The sequence below is a fragment of the Antechinus flavipes genome, chromosome 3 (genome assembly GCF_016432865.1).
Source record: "Antechinus flavipes isolate AdamAnt ecotype Samford, QLD, Australia chromosome 3, AdamAnt_v2, whole genome shotgun sequence".
Taxonomy (NCBI): Eukaryota; Metazoa; Chordata; class Mammalia; order Dasyuromorphia; family Dasyuridae; genus Antechinus; species Antechinus flavipes.
In genome coordinates, this window is record NC_067400.1 from 623,978,331 (window position 1) to 623,995,762 (window position 17,432).

Sequence of the window (17,432 nt, forward strand, 5' to 3'; positions counted from 1 at the left end):
AGCCCGAGGGACAGACAGAGGGGGAGCAGAAGGGGGGGACAGAGACAGAGGGGGAGAGAGAAAGGGAGAGACAGAGGGGGAACAGGAGGGGGGGACAGAGACAGAGGGGGAGCAGAAGGGGGGGACAGAGACAGAGGGGGAGAGAGACAGAAAGGGAGAGACAGAGGGGGAGCAGAAGGGGGGGACAGAGACAGAGGGGGAGCAGAAGGGGGACAGAGACAGAGGGGGAGCAGGAGGGAGAGAGACAGAGAGAGGGGGAGCAGAAGGGGGGGACAGAGACAGAGGGGGAGCAGAAGGGGGGACAGAGACAGAGGGGGAACAGGAGGGACAGAGACAGAGGGGGAGAGAGAAAGGGAGAGACAGAGGGGGAACAGGAGGGGGGACAGAGACAGGGGGAGCAGAAGGGACAGAGACAGGGGGAGCAGAAGGGGGGACAGAGACAGGGGGAGCAGAAGGGACAGAGACAGGGGGAGCAGAAGGGACAGAGACAGAGGGGGAGCAGAAGGGGGGAGAGAGAGGAGAGACAGAGGGGGAACAGGAGGGGGGAGAGAGAGGGGGAGCAGAAGGAGGGAGAGAGACAGAGGGGGAGCAGAAGGGACAGAGACAGAGGGGGAGCAGAAGGGGGGAGAGAGAGGAGAGACAGAGGGGGAACAGGAGGGGGGAGAGAGAGGGGGAGCAGAAGGAGGGAGAGAGACAGAGGGGGAACAGGAGGGGGGGACAGAGACAGAGGGGGAACAGGAGGGGGGGACAGAGACAGGGGAGAGAGACAGAAAGGGAGAGACAGAGGGGGAGCAGAAGGGACAGAGACAGAGGGGGAACAGGAGGGGGGAGAGAGACAGAGGGGGAACAGGAGGGAGAGAGACAGAGACAGGGGGAGCAGAAGGGAGGGGGACAGAGACAGAGGGGGAGAGAGACAGACAGAGTGAGGGAGGGAAGCGGGGAGAAGGAAAGCCTAGGAGGCGGGACCCGCGCCCCCGCTGAGACCACAGGAATCAGGCCCGGAATGCCCAGGAACTTGGCCCCAGGGACTGGGGGAGGAGGGCCTCGGCCTCGGCGGGGCTGGGGGACAAGCTCCACCCAAAGCCGTGCCCCGGCCGTGCGGCGCCGTGTGGGCTGAGGAGGGGTCCCCTGTGGAAGGGGCAGAGGAAACGGGAGAGGGGCGCCCGGAGCAGGGGCCCTGCACAAGCAGAGGCAGGGGCTGAAGGGGACGTCGGGCACAGAAAGCCCGGCTGAGGAGAAGCCGGGGAGACCCGTGGGACTAAAAAAGCCGGGGGGGGGACGGGGGGAGGACGGGGGGAGAGGGGGGAAGCCTACACCACGGCGGGGGCGTGGCCCAGAGGTGAAATGGACAAGGCCTGCGCCAGGTAGGCTGGGGTGGGAGAGGGTGGTCGCGTGTGCAGTATGGAGGAAGGTCAGGGAGAGGGAGGCTGGGGGGAGGCGGTCACGTTTGGGGCGTGCGTGTGTCACCTGGCATCTCCAGCCGGCAATGTGCCCCCCCCCCGCACCTCCCCCCTCCCCCTCGGCATAGAGGTGGCGGCTGAGGGCACCCCCAAGGGCGGTCGTACTGAGGGAGAAGGGAGGGTCCGGGACCCATGGGAGGGACATCAGAGCGCGCAAGCTGAGAAGGCAGAGCCGGAGCGGCCGGAGAGGGAGAGGAGAGCCGGACCCGCGCTGTCCGAGGCTGTCAGGGACGGAAGAGGGGGCAGCTTAGGGGAAAGGATGAGGTCAGAAGTCAGCTTGGGAGGGGACAAAATGGAGGCACTGATGGGGATCCCCCAAAGAGAAGAGAGCTGGAAGACGTGCTCCAGGCTCGCCCTACCGGGGAAACCTCCAGGCTTTCTGCCTGCACTCGAGGAGGGGCAGAAGCGGGGAAAAGCAAGCCGGGCTTGGTGGCTCCTCTCTCCCTCAGAACTACGACTCCCGGCATGCTGCGCGCGACCGTCGCCATGGTGACGCACGGAGAGGGCGGAGCCAGGGCATCTGCCGCGCAGACTCCAAGATGGCGGCGCGCAAGGGTTCCGGTCGCACGTGTAAAGGGAAGGCTAAGACGCCGAGCAGTCCGCCGCGTGTCTACGTCCCGGGTCGGGGTCCGCCGCTGCAGGAAGACGAGGAGCTGGTGCGGGACCAGGAGGCCTACGTGCTGTACCACCGCGCCCAGACCGGTGCGGCCAGAGGGGCGGGGGGAGCGCTGGGCAGGGGGGCGGAGACGGGAGGAAGGGGAGCCGAGAGGGAGGGGGCGGGCCGGGGCCTCGCCCCTGAGCCCCTTCTCCCTCCTGGCAGGCTCGCCATGCCTCAGCTTCGACGTGGTCCGGGACCAGCTGGGGGACTCTCGCAGCGACTTCCCCCTGAGCCTGTACTTGTGCGCGGGGACCCAGGCGCCCAGCGCTCAGAGCAATCGGTGGGTGGGGAGCCCCCGGGACGCCCCTGCGGGTGGGACAGACACCCCCGGGCACAGGGAGCCCCCGGGACGCCCCTGCGGGTGGGGCAGACACCCCCGGCACAGGGAGCCCCCGGGACGCCCCTGCGGGTGGGACAGACACCCCGGGCACAGGGAGCCCCCCGGGACGCCCCTGCGGGTGGGGCAGACACCCCCGGGCACAGGGAGCCCCCGGGACGCCCCTGCGGGTGGGACAGACACCCCCGGGCACAGGGAGCCCCCGGGACGCCCCTGCGGGTGGGACAGACACCCCCGGGCACAGGGAGCCCCCGGGACGCCCCTGCGGGTGGGACAGACACCCCGGGCACAGGGAGCCCCCCGGGACGCCCCTGCGGGTGGGGCAGACACCCCCGGGCACAGGGAGCCCCCGGGACGCCCCTGCGGGTGGGACAGACACCCCCGGGCACAGGGAGCCCCCGGGACGCCCCTGCGGGTGGGACAGACACCCCGGGCACAGGGAGCCCCCCGGGACGCCCCTGCGGGTGGGGCAGACACCCCCGGGCACAGGGAGCCCCCGGGACGCCCCTGCGGGTGGGGCAGACACCCCCGGGCACAGGGAGCCCCCGGGACGCCCCTGCGGGTGGGACAGACACCCCGGGCACAGGGAGCCCCCGGGACGCCCCCGCGGGTGGGGCAGACACCCCGGGCACAGGGAGCCCCCGGGACGCCCCTGCGGGTGGGACAGACACCCCGGGCACAGGGAGCCCCCGGGACGCCCCTGCGGGTGGGGCAGACCCCTCCATCCTGGGCCGGCCCTGACTCCTGACTCCCCCCAGGCTGATGGTAATGCGGATGCACAACCTGCACGGGACCCCCAAAAGGGAGGGCTCTGAGGACAGTGAGAGTGAAAGCGAGGAGGAGGAGGAGGAGGAGAAGAAGCCGCAGCTGGAGCTGGCCATGGTCCCCCACTACGGAGCCATTAACCGAGTCCGGGTAACCCCGCGTCTGGGCCTGGCAGAGGGGGTTGCTGGGGTCCTGGTGGGCGCCCCAGGCCACCTAATCCTTCTCCCCCTTCCCTCTCCCTCAGGTTGCATGGCTCGGGGAGACCCCTGTGGCGGGGGTTTGGTCCGAGAAGGGCCAGGTGGAGGTGTTTTCCCTTCGCAGGCCCCTGGAGGCAGTGGATGACCCCCACGTCCTGGCGGCCTTCCTGAGGGAGGAGCAGGCCCAGACCCGGCCCCTGTTTGCCTTCGCCGGCCACATGGCCGAGGGCTTTGCCCTGGACTGGTCTCCCCGGCTGCCCGGTGAGACCCTGAGCGGGATGGGAGGGGGGAGTTGGAGAAAAGTGGGAGCAAAAAGGGGGTGACACAGCCAAGAAGAGTCTTTGGGGGGCCGAACGATAGGTCTTTCTGGAACGCAGGTCGCCTGCTGACGGGGGATTGTCAGAAAAACATTCACCTCTGGACACCCACCGACGGGGGCTCCTGGCACGTGGACCAGCGGCCGTTCGCCGCCCATTCCCGCTCGGTGGAGGATCTGCAGTGGTCGCCGACCGAGGACACGGTGAGGTCGGGGGCTGGGGAGGCTGGCCCCGAGAGGGCTCTTTTTGGGGAGGGAGGCAGGGAACACGCATAGGTTTTGTACCTACTGAGTGCCGAGTGCTTTACCATCGTATCTCACTTCATCCTTACAGACACTAGTAAGATTCACATTTGACAGTCGAGGAAACTGAGGCAGGCGGAGTTGAATTGACTTGCCCCAGGTTCCACAGCTAGCAAGCATCTGAGGTTCCATACACTGTGGCGCCCCCTCACGGCCCCGGGGAAGAGACAGCATCCCTAAAAGTTCCCCCTGTTTCCCCCAGGTCTTTGCCTCATGCTCCGCCGACGCCTCCATCCGAATATGGGACACCCGGGCAGCGCCGAGCCGGGCCTGCATGCTCACGGCCCCCGCCGCCCACGACGCGGACGTCAACGTCATCAGCTGGAGCCGGAGGGAGACGTCCTTCCTGCTCAGCGGGGGTGACGATGGCGCCCTCAAGGTCTGGGATCTCAGGCAGTTCACGGTGAGTCCCCGGGGTACGGGCACTGCCCAGAGGGCCTTAGCTGAGGGTGGCTCCGATGCTCTGATCCTGTGATTTTGGTGTGTGCCGGTGTATACATGTGGTGTATATATGTGCATGTGCTAGTGTGGTGTATACCTGTGGTGTATATATGTGCACGTCCTAGTGTGGTGTATATATGTGCGTGTGCTAGTGTGGTGTATACATGTGGCGTATATGTGTGCGTGTCCTAGTGTGATGTATGCATGTGGCATATACGTGTGTGTTAGCATGGTGTATACATGTGGTGTATATATGTGCACGTCCTAGTGTGGTGTATACATGTGGCGTATATGTGTGCGTGTCCTAGTGTGATGTATGCATGTGGCATATACGTGTGTGTGTTAGCATGGTGTATACATGTGGTGTATATATGTGCACGTCCTATATGTGTGTGTGTGTGTGCTAGTGTGGTGTATATGTGTGTTTGCTAGTATGGTGTATACATGTGGTGTATATATATGCATGTCCTAGTGTGATGTATACATGTGGCGTATATATGTACGTGTGCTAGTATGGTGTATACATGTGTGTATATATGCATGTACTGGTGTGGTTTATACATGTGGCATATATATGTGCATGTGCTAGTATGGTGTATACATGTGGTGCATGTGTGTGTGTGTGCTAGTGTGGTGTATACATGTGGTATATATATGTGTGTGTTAATGTGGTGTGTATATATGCGTGTGCTTGTGTGGTGTATACATGTGGTATATATGTGTGTGTGTGCTAGTGTGGTGTATACATGTGGTATATATGTGTGTGTGGTGTATACATGTGGTATATATGTGTGTGTTAATGTGGTGTGTATATATGCGTGTGCTAGTATGGTGTATACATGTGGCGTATATATGTGCATGTGCTAGTATGGTGTATACATGTGGTATATATATGTGTGTGTGTTAATGTGGTGTGTATATATGCGTGTGCTAGTGTGGTGTATACATGCGGCATATATATGTGCGCATGTCGGTGTGCACATGTGGGGGGTGTACTAGTGTATACAGAGGTGTGCCGGTGTGGCGTACACGCCTCGGTGGCCGTGCGTGGGGGCGCGTCACCTGTGTGGCTTTGTGGGTGACTTTGGACCGGTCGCTCCCGCCCCTTCTGGCACTCGGTGGTCCATTGGTCGGTCCGCCGGACCCGAGGCTTCGGGGAACGTGCCCGCGGGGGCTTTGCCTCGCCCGGCCCGGGCAGCAGGCCGGCCTGACGGACCCCCTCGTTCTGCAGGCCGGCGCCCCCGTGGCCACCTTCAAGCAGCACGTGGCGCCCGTGACCTCCGTGGAGTGGCACCCGCAGGACGGCGGGGTCTTTGCGGCGGCCGGGGCGGACGACCAGCTGACGCAGTGGGATCTGGCGGTGGAGCGGGACCCGGAGGAGGGCGACACGGAGGAGGCAGACCCCCTGGTGGCCGGGCTCCCCCAGCAGCTGCTCTTTGTGCACCAGGGCGAGACGGACATCAAGGAGCTGCACTGGCACCCCCAGTGCCCGGGCGTCCTCATCAGCACGGCCCTGTCGGGGTTCACCGTCTTCCGCACCATCAGCGTCTGAGCCGGAGGCCCCGGGCCCCCGCGCGGCTCCCCAGCTCCCACGGACTGAGACGGAGCGGGGGGAGGGCGGGGGCCGGGGGCCGGGGATGGTGCACACGTGATCAATAAAGTCAGAGAACGAAGGCTTGGTCTGTGGTGATTCTGGCCTCCATTTCTGCTCCTGACCTCTCCCCCCCACTGTCCATCCTGTTTCTGGCCTGCTCTCCTGTTCCTCCCCCCGGGCCCCCCAGTTCTTGCCGTCCCTCTCCCTTCTCTTGCCCCTTTTCTTCTCCCTCCGCTCTCTGGCTCTTCCTGTCTCTGTATGGGTATCTCTGTGGGTCTCTGCGTTTTCCCCTCCCTCTTTTCCTGTTTATGTGTATGTCTGTCTCTCCCCCCTCTGTCTCTATGTCTCTCTTCCTTTTCCTTTCTCCCCTCTTCCCTCCCTCTTTCTCTCTCTCTGTTCCCCTCTTTCTTCCTTCCTGTCTCAGCATCTCTTCTTCACTCCATCTCTGTATGTGTCTCTGTCCCTGGGTCTTTGTCTCGAGTATTTCTAAGTCTCTTTTCCTCTGGGTGTCTCTGTCTCTTTGTCTCTGGGTCTCTATGTCTCTGAGCCTCTTCCCCCCTCCCCCTCATCTTTTGAGGTGGCTCCCTCCCCATCTCCCCATTTCCAAATCTCTCCCGCTGGCTCCGGCCCAGCCCCTCTCCCCCCTCCCCCTCCCCCCCGCCCGGGGCTGCCGCTCTTCTCCCTCACCCCCACCTCTGACCCGGTCCTTTTCTTGGCTCCTGGGTCTCATTTCCGTCCCTTCCAACTTTCTCCAGAGCCGGGCTCAGGGCCAGCTCTGACTCCCCTCCCCCGGCCTGGCTCCCCCCTCTGCGGCTCCCTGAGCTGGCCCCGCCCCCCCATCCTCCTAAGGCTGCTCTGATCCCTGCCCGAGAGCCACCCAGGGCCCGCTCTGGACACTCCCCCCACCCCCCCCCACCCCACAGATGTCCTCCGGCCAGGGAGCTGGGCCCGTGACACGGGGCGCAGAGGAGATCCTGCCGAGTGGGATGGGGGCCGCCGGCCCCGGCAGGTAAGGGGGGCTCAGGCCCGGGGCGCCTCCCCGCCCATCCTGGGGTCCGCCCGCTCTCGGGCTGGCTCTGTACCCACCTGTTTGTCTGCCCTGATCCCTTCTCCTCTTCCCCATCACGAGGGGCGGCTCTGCCCACCTTGGGGGGGGGCCCTTGAGGTTCCTCTTGCTCTCGGGGCTCATTCTGGCTCTCCCCTGCTGGCTGTGGGCGAGCCGGTCCCGGCGGCTCCCTGTTGGCACTGGGCTTCCTGTTGCCTCTCCGCATCTCTCCATAGCCCGGCCTCTGCATCTCTGCCTCTGAGACTCACCCCCTGGTCCCTCGCTCTCTGACATCAGGCCCCCTGCTGTGTCTGGCATCTGTCCCCTGCATCCCTGGCCCCCTGGCTGGCTGGCTGACATCTGTCCCCTGCATCCCTGGCCCCCTGGCTGGCTGGCTGACATCTGTCCCCTGCATCCCTGGCCCCCTTGCTGTTACATGTCTCCCTGGCTGACTGACATGTCTCCTGCATCCCTGTCCCCCTGGCTGGCTGACATCTGTCCCCTGCATCCCTGGCCCCCTTGCTGTTACATGTCTCCCTGGCTGACTGACATGTCTTCTGCATCCCTGACTCCCTGTCTGACATCTGTCCCCTGCATCCCTGGCCCCCTGGCTGTTACATCTGTCCCCTGCATCCCTGACTCCCTGACATCTGTCCCCTGCCTCCCTGGCCCCCTGACTCCCTGACATCTGTCCCCTGCCTCCCTGGCCCCCTGGCTGTCTGACATCTGTCCCCCACTGTCCAACATCTGTCCCCTGCCTCCCTGGCCCCCTGGCTGTCTGACATCTGTCCCCCACTGTCCAACATCTGTCCCCTGCCTCCCTGGCCCCCTGGCTGTCCGACATCTGTCCCCCACTGTCATACATCTGTCCCCTGCATCCCTGGCCCCCTGGCTGGCTGACTGACATGTCTCCTGCATCCCTGCCTCCCTGTCCCCCTGGCTGGCTGACATCTGTCCCCTGCATCCCTGGCCCCCTTGCTGTGTTAATCTGTCCCCAGCATCCCCAGCCCCCTTGCTGTTACATGTCTCCCTGGCTGGCTGATATGTCCCCTGCATCCCTGACTCCCTGTCTGACACCTGTCCCCTGCCTCCCTGTCCCCCTGGCTGGCTGACATCTGTCCCCTGCCTCCCTGGCCCCCTGGCTGTCCGACATCTGTCCCCCACTGTCATACATCTGTCCCCTGCCTCCCTGGCCCCCTGGCTGGCTGACATCTGTCCCCTGCATCCCTGGCCCCCTGGCTGTCCAACATCTGTCCCCTGCCTCCCTGGCCCCCTGTTGTCTCTGCATCTGTCTCTGTGACAAGCCAGTCTCTGCCCATCTCTGCCTTGCTGGGGGGGAGGGGCAGGGCTACCTGTCCCCAGATTAGATATTGACTTTGACATGAAATTGTCATCCCCTAAGCCGAGTCTCGGCTGAATATGGAAACATAAGCTGCTCCTGCCGCTGGGGGGGGGGGGGGGTCAGGGGGCACCGAACGTCAGGGCCAGAGCCACCACGTGGCAGGGAGGGCGGGCCCGCTCCCCTCCCGCCCTCTGTCCCAGTGGCAGAGCCCCGGAGGCCGGCTGGCAGAAGGGGCCCGGAGCCCCGGGGGGTCATGGGCTTGGGGGTCCGCGGTCTTCACGCCCCTTCTTCCCCCGCAGGTGCCCTACCGCCCGCTAGCCCCCATGGGGGTGTCCGGCGTCCTGAGGCGCCTGAGCGGCGTCCCGCACTCCGCCGAGGACGACCTGGGGGAGGAAGGCGGCCCGGCAGCCTGCCGCAACGGGCGCTCCCCCGGGGGCGCTGAGGCGGGCCTGGGCTCCCGGCGCCGGGGCCGCTTCGTCAAGAAGGACGGCCACTGCAACGTGCGCTTCGTCCACCTGGGGGAGCACGGCGCGCGCTACCTCAGCGACCTGTTCACCACCTGCGTGGACGTGCGCTGGCGCTGGATGTGCCTCTTCTTCTCGTGCTCGTTCGTGCTGTCCTGGCTGCTGTTCGGCCTGGCCTTCTGGCTCATCGCCTCGCTGCACGGGGACCTGGCGGCGCCCCCGCCCGCCGCGCCCTGCTTCTCGCAGGTGGGCAGCTTCCTGGCCGCCTTCCTCTTCGCGCTGGAGACGCAGACGTCCATCGGCTACGGCGTGCGCAGCGTGACGGAGGAGTGCCCGGCCGCCGTGGTGGCCGTGGTGCTGCAGTGCATCGCGGGCTGCGTGCTGGACGCCTTCGTGGTGGGCGCCATCATGGCCAAGATCGCCAAGCCCAAGAAGCGCAACGAGACGCTGGTGTTCAGCGAGAACGCCGTCGTGGCCCTGCGCGACCACCGCCTCTGCCTCATGTGGCGCGTGGGCAACCTGCGGCGCAGCCACCTGGTGGAGGCCCACGTGCGCGCGCAGCTGCTGCAGGTGAGCGGCGGCTCGGAAGCGGCCGGGGGCTCCGGGGCGGGGCGGGCCGGGACCGGGGTCCCCAAGCGCCGGACTCGGGCCGGTCTGCGGGACAGGGGCGGTGCGGCTCGGGAGGCGGCCGGGGGCTCCGGGGCGGGGCGGGCCGGGACCGGGGTCCCCAAGCGCCGGACTCGGGCCGGTCTGCGGGACAGGAGGCGGCTGGAGGGCTGCCGGCCGGAGCTTCCCCGGCTCGGCCAAGGCCCCCGGGACCCCTTGGGGAGATCTGGGGGGCGGGAGGGACCACAGACTCCCTTGTGCCCACAGGCTTTGGGCCGGCGCCGGCCTCAACCCCCTGAGCCTCCTTGGCGGGGAGGGGAGGGGGTCAGTGAGGCTGCTCGTTTTCCCGGTATGGAAGCGGCCCTCCACTGCGGGTCTAAATCCCGCTTGGCCGTAGTCTAGTGTCCCGTGACAAGGGCTGCCCCTCCTTTGGGGGGGTGCGAGGTGACAAGCTGCTGCAGCCTCCTGCAGGATGTGGGGCCCACCAAAGCCCCAGAGGAATGGTGGGACTGGGGAAAGAGACCCTCATTTGGAGTCTGAGGAAGCAGCCGGCTCCCACGTGTGCGGGAACAGCATTTGTCCCCTGGGCTGGTGTGTGTCCCTCCCTGTGCCCCTCCCTGCATCCCTCCCTCCTGCGGACGGGTCTCTGAGCCCCGGCTCGCCCGCCTCTCCCCAGCCTCGAGTCACCCCAGAAGGCGAGTACATCCCCCTGGACCACCAGGACGTGGACGTGGGATTCGACGGCGGCACAGACCGCATCTTCCTGGTGTCCCCCATCACCATCGTGCACGAGATCGACGCTTCCAGCCCCCTGTACGAGATGGGCCGGGCCGAGCTGGCCCGCGCGGACTTCGAGCTGGTGGTCATCCTGGAGGGCATGGTGGAAGCCACCGCCATGACCACCCAGTGCCGCTCCTCCTACCTGCCGGGGGAGCTCCTGTGGGGCCACCTCTTCGAGCCCGTGCTCTTCCAGAGAGGGGCCCACTACGAGGTGGACTACCGCCACTTTCACCGAACCTATGAGGTGCCGGGGACCCCCGTCTGCAGTGCCCGGGAGCTGGATGAGAGGCGGGCCCTGGGGGACAGTGACAGCCCCGGGCCCAAGGGGGGCCTGCCTGGTGCCCTGGCTGCCTTCTGCTATGAGAACGAGGTGGCCCTCAGCTGCTGCCAGGAGGAGGAGGAGGTCGAGGAGGAGAGGGGGGACGCCCAGGCGGAGGCCAGCCCCAGGGCCCCCACCCCGCCCCTACCCCCATCCCCTGAACTGGCCCCCCCTCCTTGAGGAAAGGCAGGCAGGGCTGGGGGACGGCAATTCCCCGTGTCATGGAGCTTGGCATGTAGTCCCTGGCGGGGGAGGAGCTGGAATGGAGGCCCGGAACCCCTTCCCTGGGGCCTAGGCTAGGACGGATGGGGAGGCAGTGCATGCTGCCTGGACCCTGGACGCAGGAAAGGCGGGGCGGCCTCGGGGGTAGAACCTTCTGGACTAATTGGCAGCCCCTCCTCCCCACTTTCCCAACGGGGGTGGGGAATGAGGCCCCCCCACATCCCTACCGACCCCCCCCTCCTCTTTCTCCTTCCAGCCCTTCCCTTCTGGGCTCAATCTTGCCTGGAGTCCAAGAGGCTGGGACTGGCCAGGGTTGTTCTAGACCCCCCCCCCCCAGGAAGAGAATGGGACCCAGGAAGCCCATCGATTCAGGCCCGGTTTGGGGCGAGGAGGCCGGCCTGGCCTCCAGGCTGAGCCGGAAGCAGTCAGGTTGCTCGGCCCCCAGAGGAGGGGGCCCTCTCCAGAATGCTGTGCATATACCCACCTACATATAAGTATATAGAGAATATTCTCCCTCGTGTTCCCTGACTTTGCTGCAGAAGGGGTGGGGCGAGGACGCCTGGGCGGGCCGGGCCAGCATGGGCTAGCCCCCTTCTTCTGCTTTTGCCTGTTAACCGGAGGGGGTTGGGACGTATTCCCCTTGGGCTGTGCCAGCTGGGCGCCCCGCGAGGAGGCATCCCGGGCTCGCTGGGACTTTTCTGGAAGGCCCCGGAGCAAAGCAGCTGGCGTTCCCGGGAGGACCTGGCGTGGCCTCTGGCCACCGGGAAGGCTGCAGCATGAGTCACCCGGCCCGAGCTGCTGCGCAGGGCCCAGGCCCCGGCTGGCCCGCCCTGCCTTGCCCCTGCCCGGGCTCTGGGACGAGTGTGGGGGACGCTGAAGGATCCCGGGGTCTTTCCCACCATTGTTGGGGGTGGAGGGAACCTCCTCCCCCCTACCCCCCAGAATAAAGAGTTATGAAGCCATTAACATGTGTGTGTGCTTGGGTGGGAGGGGCACAGTCCCGCCCGCTGGCCCAGTGCCTCATTTCCCTGAGTGTGCCCAGGGAGAGGTGCCAGCCTGCAGGGGAGGCTGGAGCCAGGGCACAGGGAGGAAGCCCCCTCCCCCAGCCTCTCAGACCTTGGGGCTCCAGTCTCACCCCTCCCTTTCTCCCTGCCTAGGGTCCCTGCCCAGGTCATGGCCCTTTTCTATCCCACCGCCCATCCCAGGGCCCAAAGAGCAAAGTGTGCCTTCCCCATCCCCCTCTCCCCAACCTCCTGAGGTCCCTTTCATCCCTCGGATCCTCCCCCTCCCCCTGGCCTGCGGCCTTTATCCACCAGTAACCCCGATAAGGACCGGATGGAATTAATTAGTCAGGTGGCCTCAGGATTGTAGGGGGAGGGAAGGTGGGCAGGAGGGCTTAGGGGTGAGTGGGGGGTCTCTGAGGATGCCCAGGAGGGGTCAGGAGGTGGCCTGAGGTGGGGAGGGCGTGGAAGAAGGGATGGGACCCCTCTTGGGGACCAGGATGGGGGCCGAGAGCTTCAAGCGTGCTGAAGGTCAGAACGGGGACAGAAAAGGGATTAAGAAGCAGGGACAGTTTCCACGGCTAATCCCCGGGGGAAGCTGACCCCCGAGGCTTTCAGGCCAGTCATCTGGGGCGAAGAGGGGCGGGGCACAGCCCGCTCCTTGCCTCTTTTTTTTCCTCCCACATAAAAGAACACTAACTCAGAGGACCCGAGTCCCAACCTCCCTGCGCCCGTTTCCTCATCTAGAGACAAGGGAATTGGATTAGAGGGTCCGAGCTTCCCCACCGCCCCGTCGGGGAAACTCCGCGGCTCCTGCCCGCGAGGGTGGGGCCTGACACGGGTAGGGGTCTGAGGAGGGCGTCTGGGCCGACTCCCTTATTTTTGATCTGGGGAAACTGAATCTCGGAAAGGCGATCTGCTCTGGGATCCCGGGGTAGGTTGAAGTTCAACCTGTGCAGGGGATGACGTGGAAAAGTAGTGGGCTGGGGGCAGGAGGGAGAAGGGGAGGGGAAGGGGGCGAGGACACCTCCAGGAGGGGAGGAGCTTGATTGAGAAGAGATGGAGCTGAGCAAATAGAAATTAGAGAAGGGGCGGGGCCTGAGGAAGGGGTGGAGTCTAGAGGAGAAGAGAAAGGGCGGAGGCCACGCCCTCCTCCACAGCCTTCAGCTGTTGCTAAGCAACCGAAGTCCCCCCCCCCTTTCCTTTCCGAGCCGAAGCTCTGTGACTCCCCTCAAAAACGCTCGGGGTATAAGAGAAGACACGCCCCCTTCGTTTGTCTCGCGGCCTTCTCACGCAGGCGCAGATGTCTTTGTCCATCACAAGCCAAAGCTTTCTCTTGTCAGCTCCCTGTCACTTTTTTCGGGGGCGGATCCTTTGGGTCCTTGGTGCACCGCCCATCTGAGCGGAGCCCCAACTTTCATTGGGTCTGACGTGGAGGGCGTGTCCCTGAGACCTTTCCACCGAGTTCTATTGGTTCGCTCGGTCACCCTCCCCTTGTCCACCGAGGCAACGCGGCCGCCTCACGCCCCGCCTCCTTTCGGCTTCATTGGCCCAGGAGACCCGCCCCTCAACGCCCATTGGGCGCACGGAAGCCGAGCTCAGGTTCCGATTGGCCGGGGGGCGGCCTCACACGAGAGCGGAGGCGGTGGCGGCGGCGGCCCCGGGAGCGGCCGAAGGGGCTGAGCGTAGCCCCAAGGACCCGCGGAGAACCGGCGGCCCGAGTCACGCTGCGGGCCCGCTCCGGGCTGCCTCAGCCACCATGGAGGACGGAGTCTATGGTGAGGCGACCGCGGAGCGAGCTCCGGGGGCCAGGGGGCTGGGAGGGGAAGGGACGTTCCATTCCATTGTTCAGGACGGTACCATTTCCGGCCGGCGCAGGGGGGCGTGGTCGAAACCATTCCCTGGGCGAGTCCATTTCCTGCCGATGGGATGTACTATCCCAGGCTCTCGTATCGGGGGAGCCTTTGGCTCGGGAGAGACCATTCTTCTTGGAAGGGGGAATCATCCGGGAAAGATGAAGGCCAGGGACGAGTTAGGAGAGGGAGCCAGCTAAGTGGGGACCAGCGGGAGAGTCGGTGCCCTTCCTTCCCGTCCCCATTCCCAGACTTAGTTTTAGCCTAGCCCCGCTCTGCCTCAGTTTCCCCCGGAGACCTCGGGCACTCAAGGAGTGTGAGCACCCGCGTGCGCGGCACATGCACGGCCCGCCCGTCGGGGGGCGCGGGGGCGCGCGTGTCCCTCAGCCCCCGCCGTGCCCCGCAGTGCCCCCGGACCTGACCCCCGAGGAGCGCCTGGAGCTGGAGAGCATCCGTCGGCGCAAACAGGAGCTGCTGGTGGAGATCCAGCGCCTCCGCGATGAGCTCAGCGAGGCCATGAGCGAGGTGGAGGGCCTGGAGGCCAACGAGGGCAGGTGGGAGCCCGGCTCCTCCCCCTGTCCCGGCACACAGCCGGTGCCTAATAAATGCCTGCTGACTTCTCCGGGAACTGGGCCTCCCTTCAGTGGCGGAAGAGGGACTCCAGCCCCAGGGGGGCCCCAGCCCCCCAGTTCCAGGGGGGCCCCAGATCCCCAGCCCCCCAGCCCCAGGGGAGCCCCAGACCCCAGCCCCAGGGGAGCCCCAGCCCCCCAGCCCCAGGGGAGCCCCAGATCCCCAGCCCCAGGGGGGCCCCAGCCCCCCAGTTCCAGGGGAGCCCCAGATCCCCAGCCCCAGGGGGGCCCCAGCCCCAGGGGGGCCCCAGACCCCAAGTGGGAGGCTCCCCAGCTGCTCATGTCTCCCGTTCTCCCCTTTGCAGTAAGACCCTGCAGAGGAACCGCAAGATGGCCATGGGGAGGAAGAAGTTCAACATGGATCCCAAGAAGGTACCCGGGGTGCTGTGGGGGGCGCCTGGGGGGTGGAGAGCCCCGGGACCCCCCCTCACTCCCAGTGCCTCCCCAGGGAATACAGTTCCTGGTGGAAAACGAGCTGCTGCAGAACACCCCCGAGGAGATCTCCCGCTTCCTGTACAAGGGCGAGGGCCTCAACAAGACGGCCATCGGCGACTACCTGGGGGAGCGGTAAGGGCGGCCCGGAGCGGGGGGCGGGGCTCCCCTCCCGGGGCTCACGGCGTCCCCTCTCTCCCCGCAGGGAGGAGCTGAACCTGGCCGTCCTCCACGCCTTCGTGGACCTGCACGAGTTCACGGACCTCAACCTGGTGCAGGCGCTCAGGTGACCGTGCGGGACGCCCCCAGGCGCGGGACCAGCACAGGGCCCCTGGGGGGGAGACGGTGCCCTCCCTTGTGACCTCTGGGCCCCGGGGGGGGGGGGGCTATCCCGGCTGCCCCTCCCCCAGTGTCCCCCCTCACTGCCCTCCTCCACCTCAGACAGTTCCTCTGGAGCTTCCGCCTTCCCGGGGAGGCCCAGAAGATCGACCGCATGATGGAGGCCTTCGCCCAGCGCTACTGCCTGTGCAACCCGGGCGTCTTCCAGTCCACAGGTGGGCCCCGGCGCCGGGGAGGGAGGCGGCCGCTGGGGCGGGAGAAGGGCCCCCCGAGGGGAAGGGGCGGCTTCAGCAGCGGGAGCCCCTGAGTCCCTCCCTCTCGGCGCAGACACCTGCTACGTCCTCTCCTTCGCCGTGATCATGCTGAACACCAGCCTCCACAACCCCAACGTGCGGGACAAGCCGGGCGTCGAGAGGTTCATCACCATGAACCGGGGCATCAACAACGGGGGGGACCTGCCCGAGGAGCTGCTCAGGGTGAGCTCCCCCGCCTGCCGTCCCCGGGCCCTCTCCTCGGGGGGTCCCCCTCTTCTCCGGGGACGAGGCCTCTCCTCGGCCTCCCTTCGGGCCCCCTCTCAGCCGGGGGGGGCCCTCACGCAGCCCCCCCTTTCCTCAGAACTTGTACGACAGCATCCGCAACGAGCCCTTCAAGATCCCCGAGGACGACGGCAACGACCTCACCCACACCTTCTTCAACCCCGACCGGGAGGGCTGGCTCCTCAAGCTGGGTACGGCGCCGCGGGGGCGGCCCTGGGGGGCGGGGGGCGCGGGCGGGGCGGGGCGGGGGTCTGGGCGGCCCCTCCTCGTCTGGACGTAACTAGTTTTCTCCATCTCTCTCTCCCCTCCCCTCCCCCGCCGTGTCGCTCCCTCCCGGGCCTTCCGCGTCCCCCCACCCGCCTCGCCCCGTGTCCGTGGCTGTCTGTCTCTCCGTCTTTGCTTCTCTCTGTGTCTCTTGGGGGGCGCCCCCTCCCTTGGCCTCCTTCTCCTTGCTGCCTGGTCCTGCTTGTTCTGCCCTCTCCCCCAGGAGGTAGGTACCTGTCTGCTCCTCGCTCCCCTGCCCTCGGCCCCGGGGGAGACGGGCCCGGACCCGGCTGTGGAGACTGGGGGTGGGCGCGCGGTCGGGGTCCCGAGGAGAAGGCAGAGCCGGGGGGCTGGATAGCGGGCCCCCCCCCTCGCTCTCCCTGCCTCCTCTCAGGGCTCTGCTCTTCTGCCCTTTGCCCGCCCCTCCCAGACCCCTCCGACCCCCCCATTGTTGGGCCTGACCTGGCCCCCCCTGCTGAGCCCGCCCCCGCCCCCTCCTTCCCTTACAGGGGGCCGGGTGAAGACCTGGAAACGGCGCTGGTTCATCCTCACCGACAACTGTCTCTACTACTTTGAGTACACGACGGTGAGGGGGCCGAGGGGGAGGGATGGCTGGGGGGGGGGAGGCCAGGCTGGGGGGGGGGCTGGGCCTAAGACTCCCCCGGTTCTGCAGGACAAGGAACCCCGGGGGATCATCCCCTTGGAGAATCTGAGCATCCGAGAAGTGGAGGATCCTCGGAAGCCGGTGAGCACCCAGCAGCCTCTGCTTCTTGTATCTCTGCCCAAAGAGGCTCCCTCTCTCGGTCTCCCCTTCCCCCTCCCTCTCTGCATCTTCCCCTCCCCCTCTCTGGGTCTCCCCCTCCCCCTCCCTCTCTGGGTCTCCCCCTCCCCCTCTCTGGGGCTCCCCTGAGCTCCGTGTCTCCCCCAGAACTGCTTTGAGCTCTACATCCCGAACAACAAGGGGCAGCTGATCAAGGCCTGTAAGACGGAGGCCGACGGGCGCGTGGTGGAGGGCAACCACATGGTCTACCGAATCTCGGCCCCCACGCAGGAGGAGAAGGACGAGTGGATCAAATCCATCAAGTAAGGTTCTGGGGGGAGGGGCGGGGGGGGGGGGTGCCGTGGCCCGTGCTGACCTCTGCCTCCCCTCCCAGGGCCGCGGTCAGCGTGGACCCCTTCTACGAGATGCTGGCGGCCCGCAAGAAGAGGATCTCTGTCAAGAAGAAGCAGGAGCAGGCTTGACCCGGGCGGGGGCCTGGCCTGCCTCCCCTGCCCAGCCCGGCCCTGCCCCCCTTCTTTCCCAGAGGCAATAACCCCACTGCCCCCAACCTGGCCCCTGGCCCTGCCTTCCACTTATTTATTGGGGGCTGAGGGGCCGGACCCCTGGGTGCCCCGACGCCCTCTCTCGGGGCAAAGGAGAATTTTCTACACGTGGTTTCTCTTCATTTATTTGTAATTAATTCATTATTATTATTATTAATATGACGACGGTCGCTATTGTTGTTGTCTGATTGGGAGCGCAGCCTGGT

At 66.0% G+C, this 17,432-nt stretch overlaps 3 protein-coding genes across 3 annotated transcripts; all 3 read left to right on the plus strand.

Moving 5' to 3' along the window:
• Window positions 1-1,893: 1,893 nt before the first annotated feature.
• On the plus strand, window positions 1,894-6,150 carry GRWD1 (glutamate rich WD repeat containing 1). The gene is made up of 7 exons (XM_051989738.1): window positions 1,894-2,162; window positions 2,281-2,398; window positions 3,214-3,370; window positions 3,465-3,678; window positions 3,795-3,937; window positions 4,239-4,439; window positions 5,709-6,150. Exons 1-7 carry the CDS (start codon window positions 2,000-2,002, stop codon window positions 6,027-6,029), a joined length of 1,317 nt encoding a protein of 438 aa, XP_051845698.1. The 5' UTR covers window positions 1,894-1,999; the 3' UTR covers window positions 6,030-6,150.
• Window positions 6,151-8,584: 2,434 nt separating this feature from the next.
• Window positions 8,585-11,815, plus strand: KCNJ14 (potassium inwardly rectifying channel subfamily J member 14). Its single transcript, XM_051989739.1, has 2 exons — window positions 8,585-9,492; window positions 10,205-11,815. Exons 1-2 carry the CDS (start codon window positions 8,782-8,784, stop codon window positions 10,805-10,807), a joined length of 1,314 nt encoding a protein of 437 aa, XP_051845699.1. The 5' UTR covers window positions 8,585-8,781; the 3' UTR covers window positions 10,808-11,815.
• A 1,654-nt stretch (window positions 11,816-13,469) lies between these two features.
• Window positions 13,470-17,396, plus strand: CYTH2 (cytohesin 2). The gene is made up of 12 exons (XM_051989741.1): window positions 13,470-13,628; window positions 14,110-14,257; window positions 14,638-14,704; window positions 14,781-14,899; window positions 14,970-15,050; window positions 15,206-15,318; window positions 15,431-15,579; window positions 15,719-15,830; window positions 16,413-16,489; window positions 16,577-16,648; window positions 16,832-16,986; window positions 17,058-17,396. Exons 1-12 carry the CDS (start codon window positions 13,610-13,612, stop codon window positions 17,143-17,145), a joined length of 1,200 nt encoding a protein of 399 aa, XP_051845701.1. The 5' UTR covers window positions 13,470-13,609; the 3' UTR covers window positions 17,146-17,396.
• Window positions 17,397-17,432: the final 36 nt, after the last annotated feature.

What these genes read in the sequence shown, in the direction of transcription:
- GRWD1 (XM_051989738.1), top strand. Translation starts at nt 2,000, where the DNA reads ATGGCGGCGCGCAAGGGTTCCGGTCGCACGTGTAAAGGGAAGGCTAAG. An exon ending in GTACCACCGCGCCCAGACCG is followed by an intron (nt 2,163 to 2,280) that starts GTGCGGCCAGAG and finishes CCCTCCTGGCAG; the next exon opens with GCTCGCCATGCCTCAGCTTC. An exon ending in GAGCCATTAACCGAGTCCGG is followed by an intron (nt 3,371 to 3,464) that starts GTAACCCCGCGT and finishes CCTCTCCCTCAG; the next exon opens with GTTGCATGGCTCGGGGAGAC.
- KCNJ14 (XM_051989739.1), top strand. Translation starts at nt 8,782, where the DNA reads ATGGGGGTGTCCGGCGTCCTGAGGCGCCTGAGCGGCGTCCCGCACTCC. An exon ending in TGCGCGCGCAGCTGCTGCAG is followed by an intron (nt 9,493 to 10,204) that starts GTGAGCGGCGGC and finishes GCCTCTCCCCAG; the next exon opens with CCTCGAGTCACCCCAGAAGG.
- CYTH2 (XM_051989741.1), top strand. An exon ending in TCAACATGGATCCCAAGAAG is followed by an intron (nt 14,705 to 14,780) that starts GTACCCGGGGTG and finishes GTGCCTCCCCAG; the next exon opens with GGAATACAGTTCCTGGTGGA. An exon ending in GGGCGTCTTCCAGTCCACAG is followed by an intron (nt 15,319 to 15,430) that starts GTGGGCCCCGGC and finishes CTCTCGGCGCAG; the next exon opens with ACACCTGCTACGTCCTCTCC.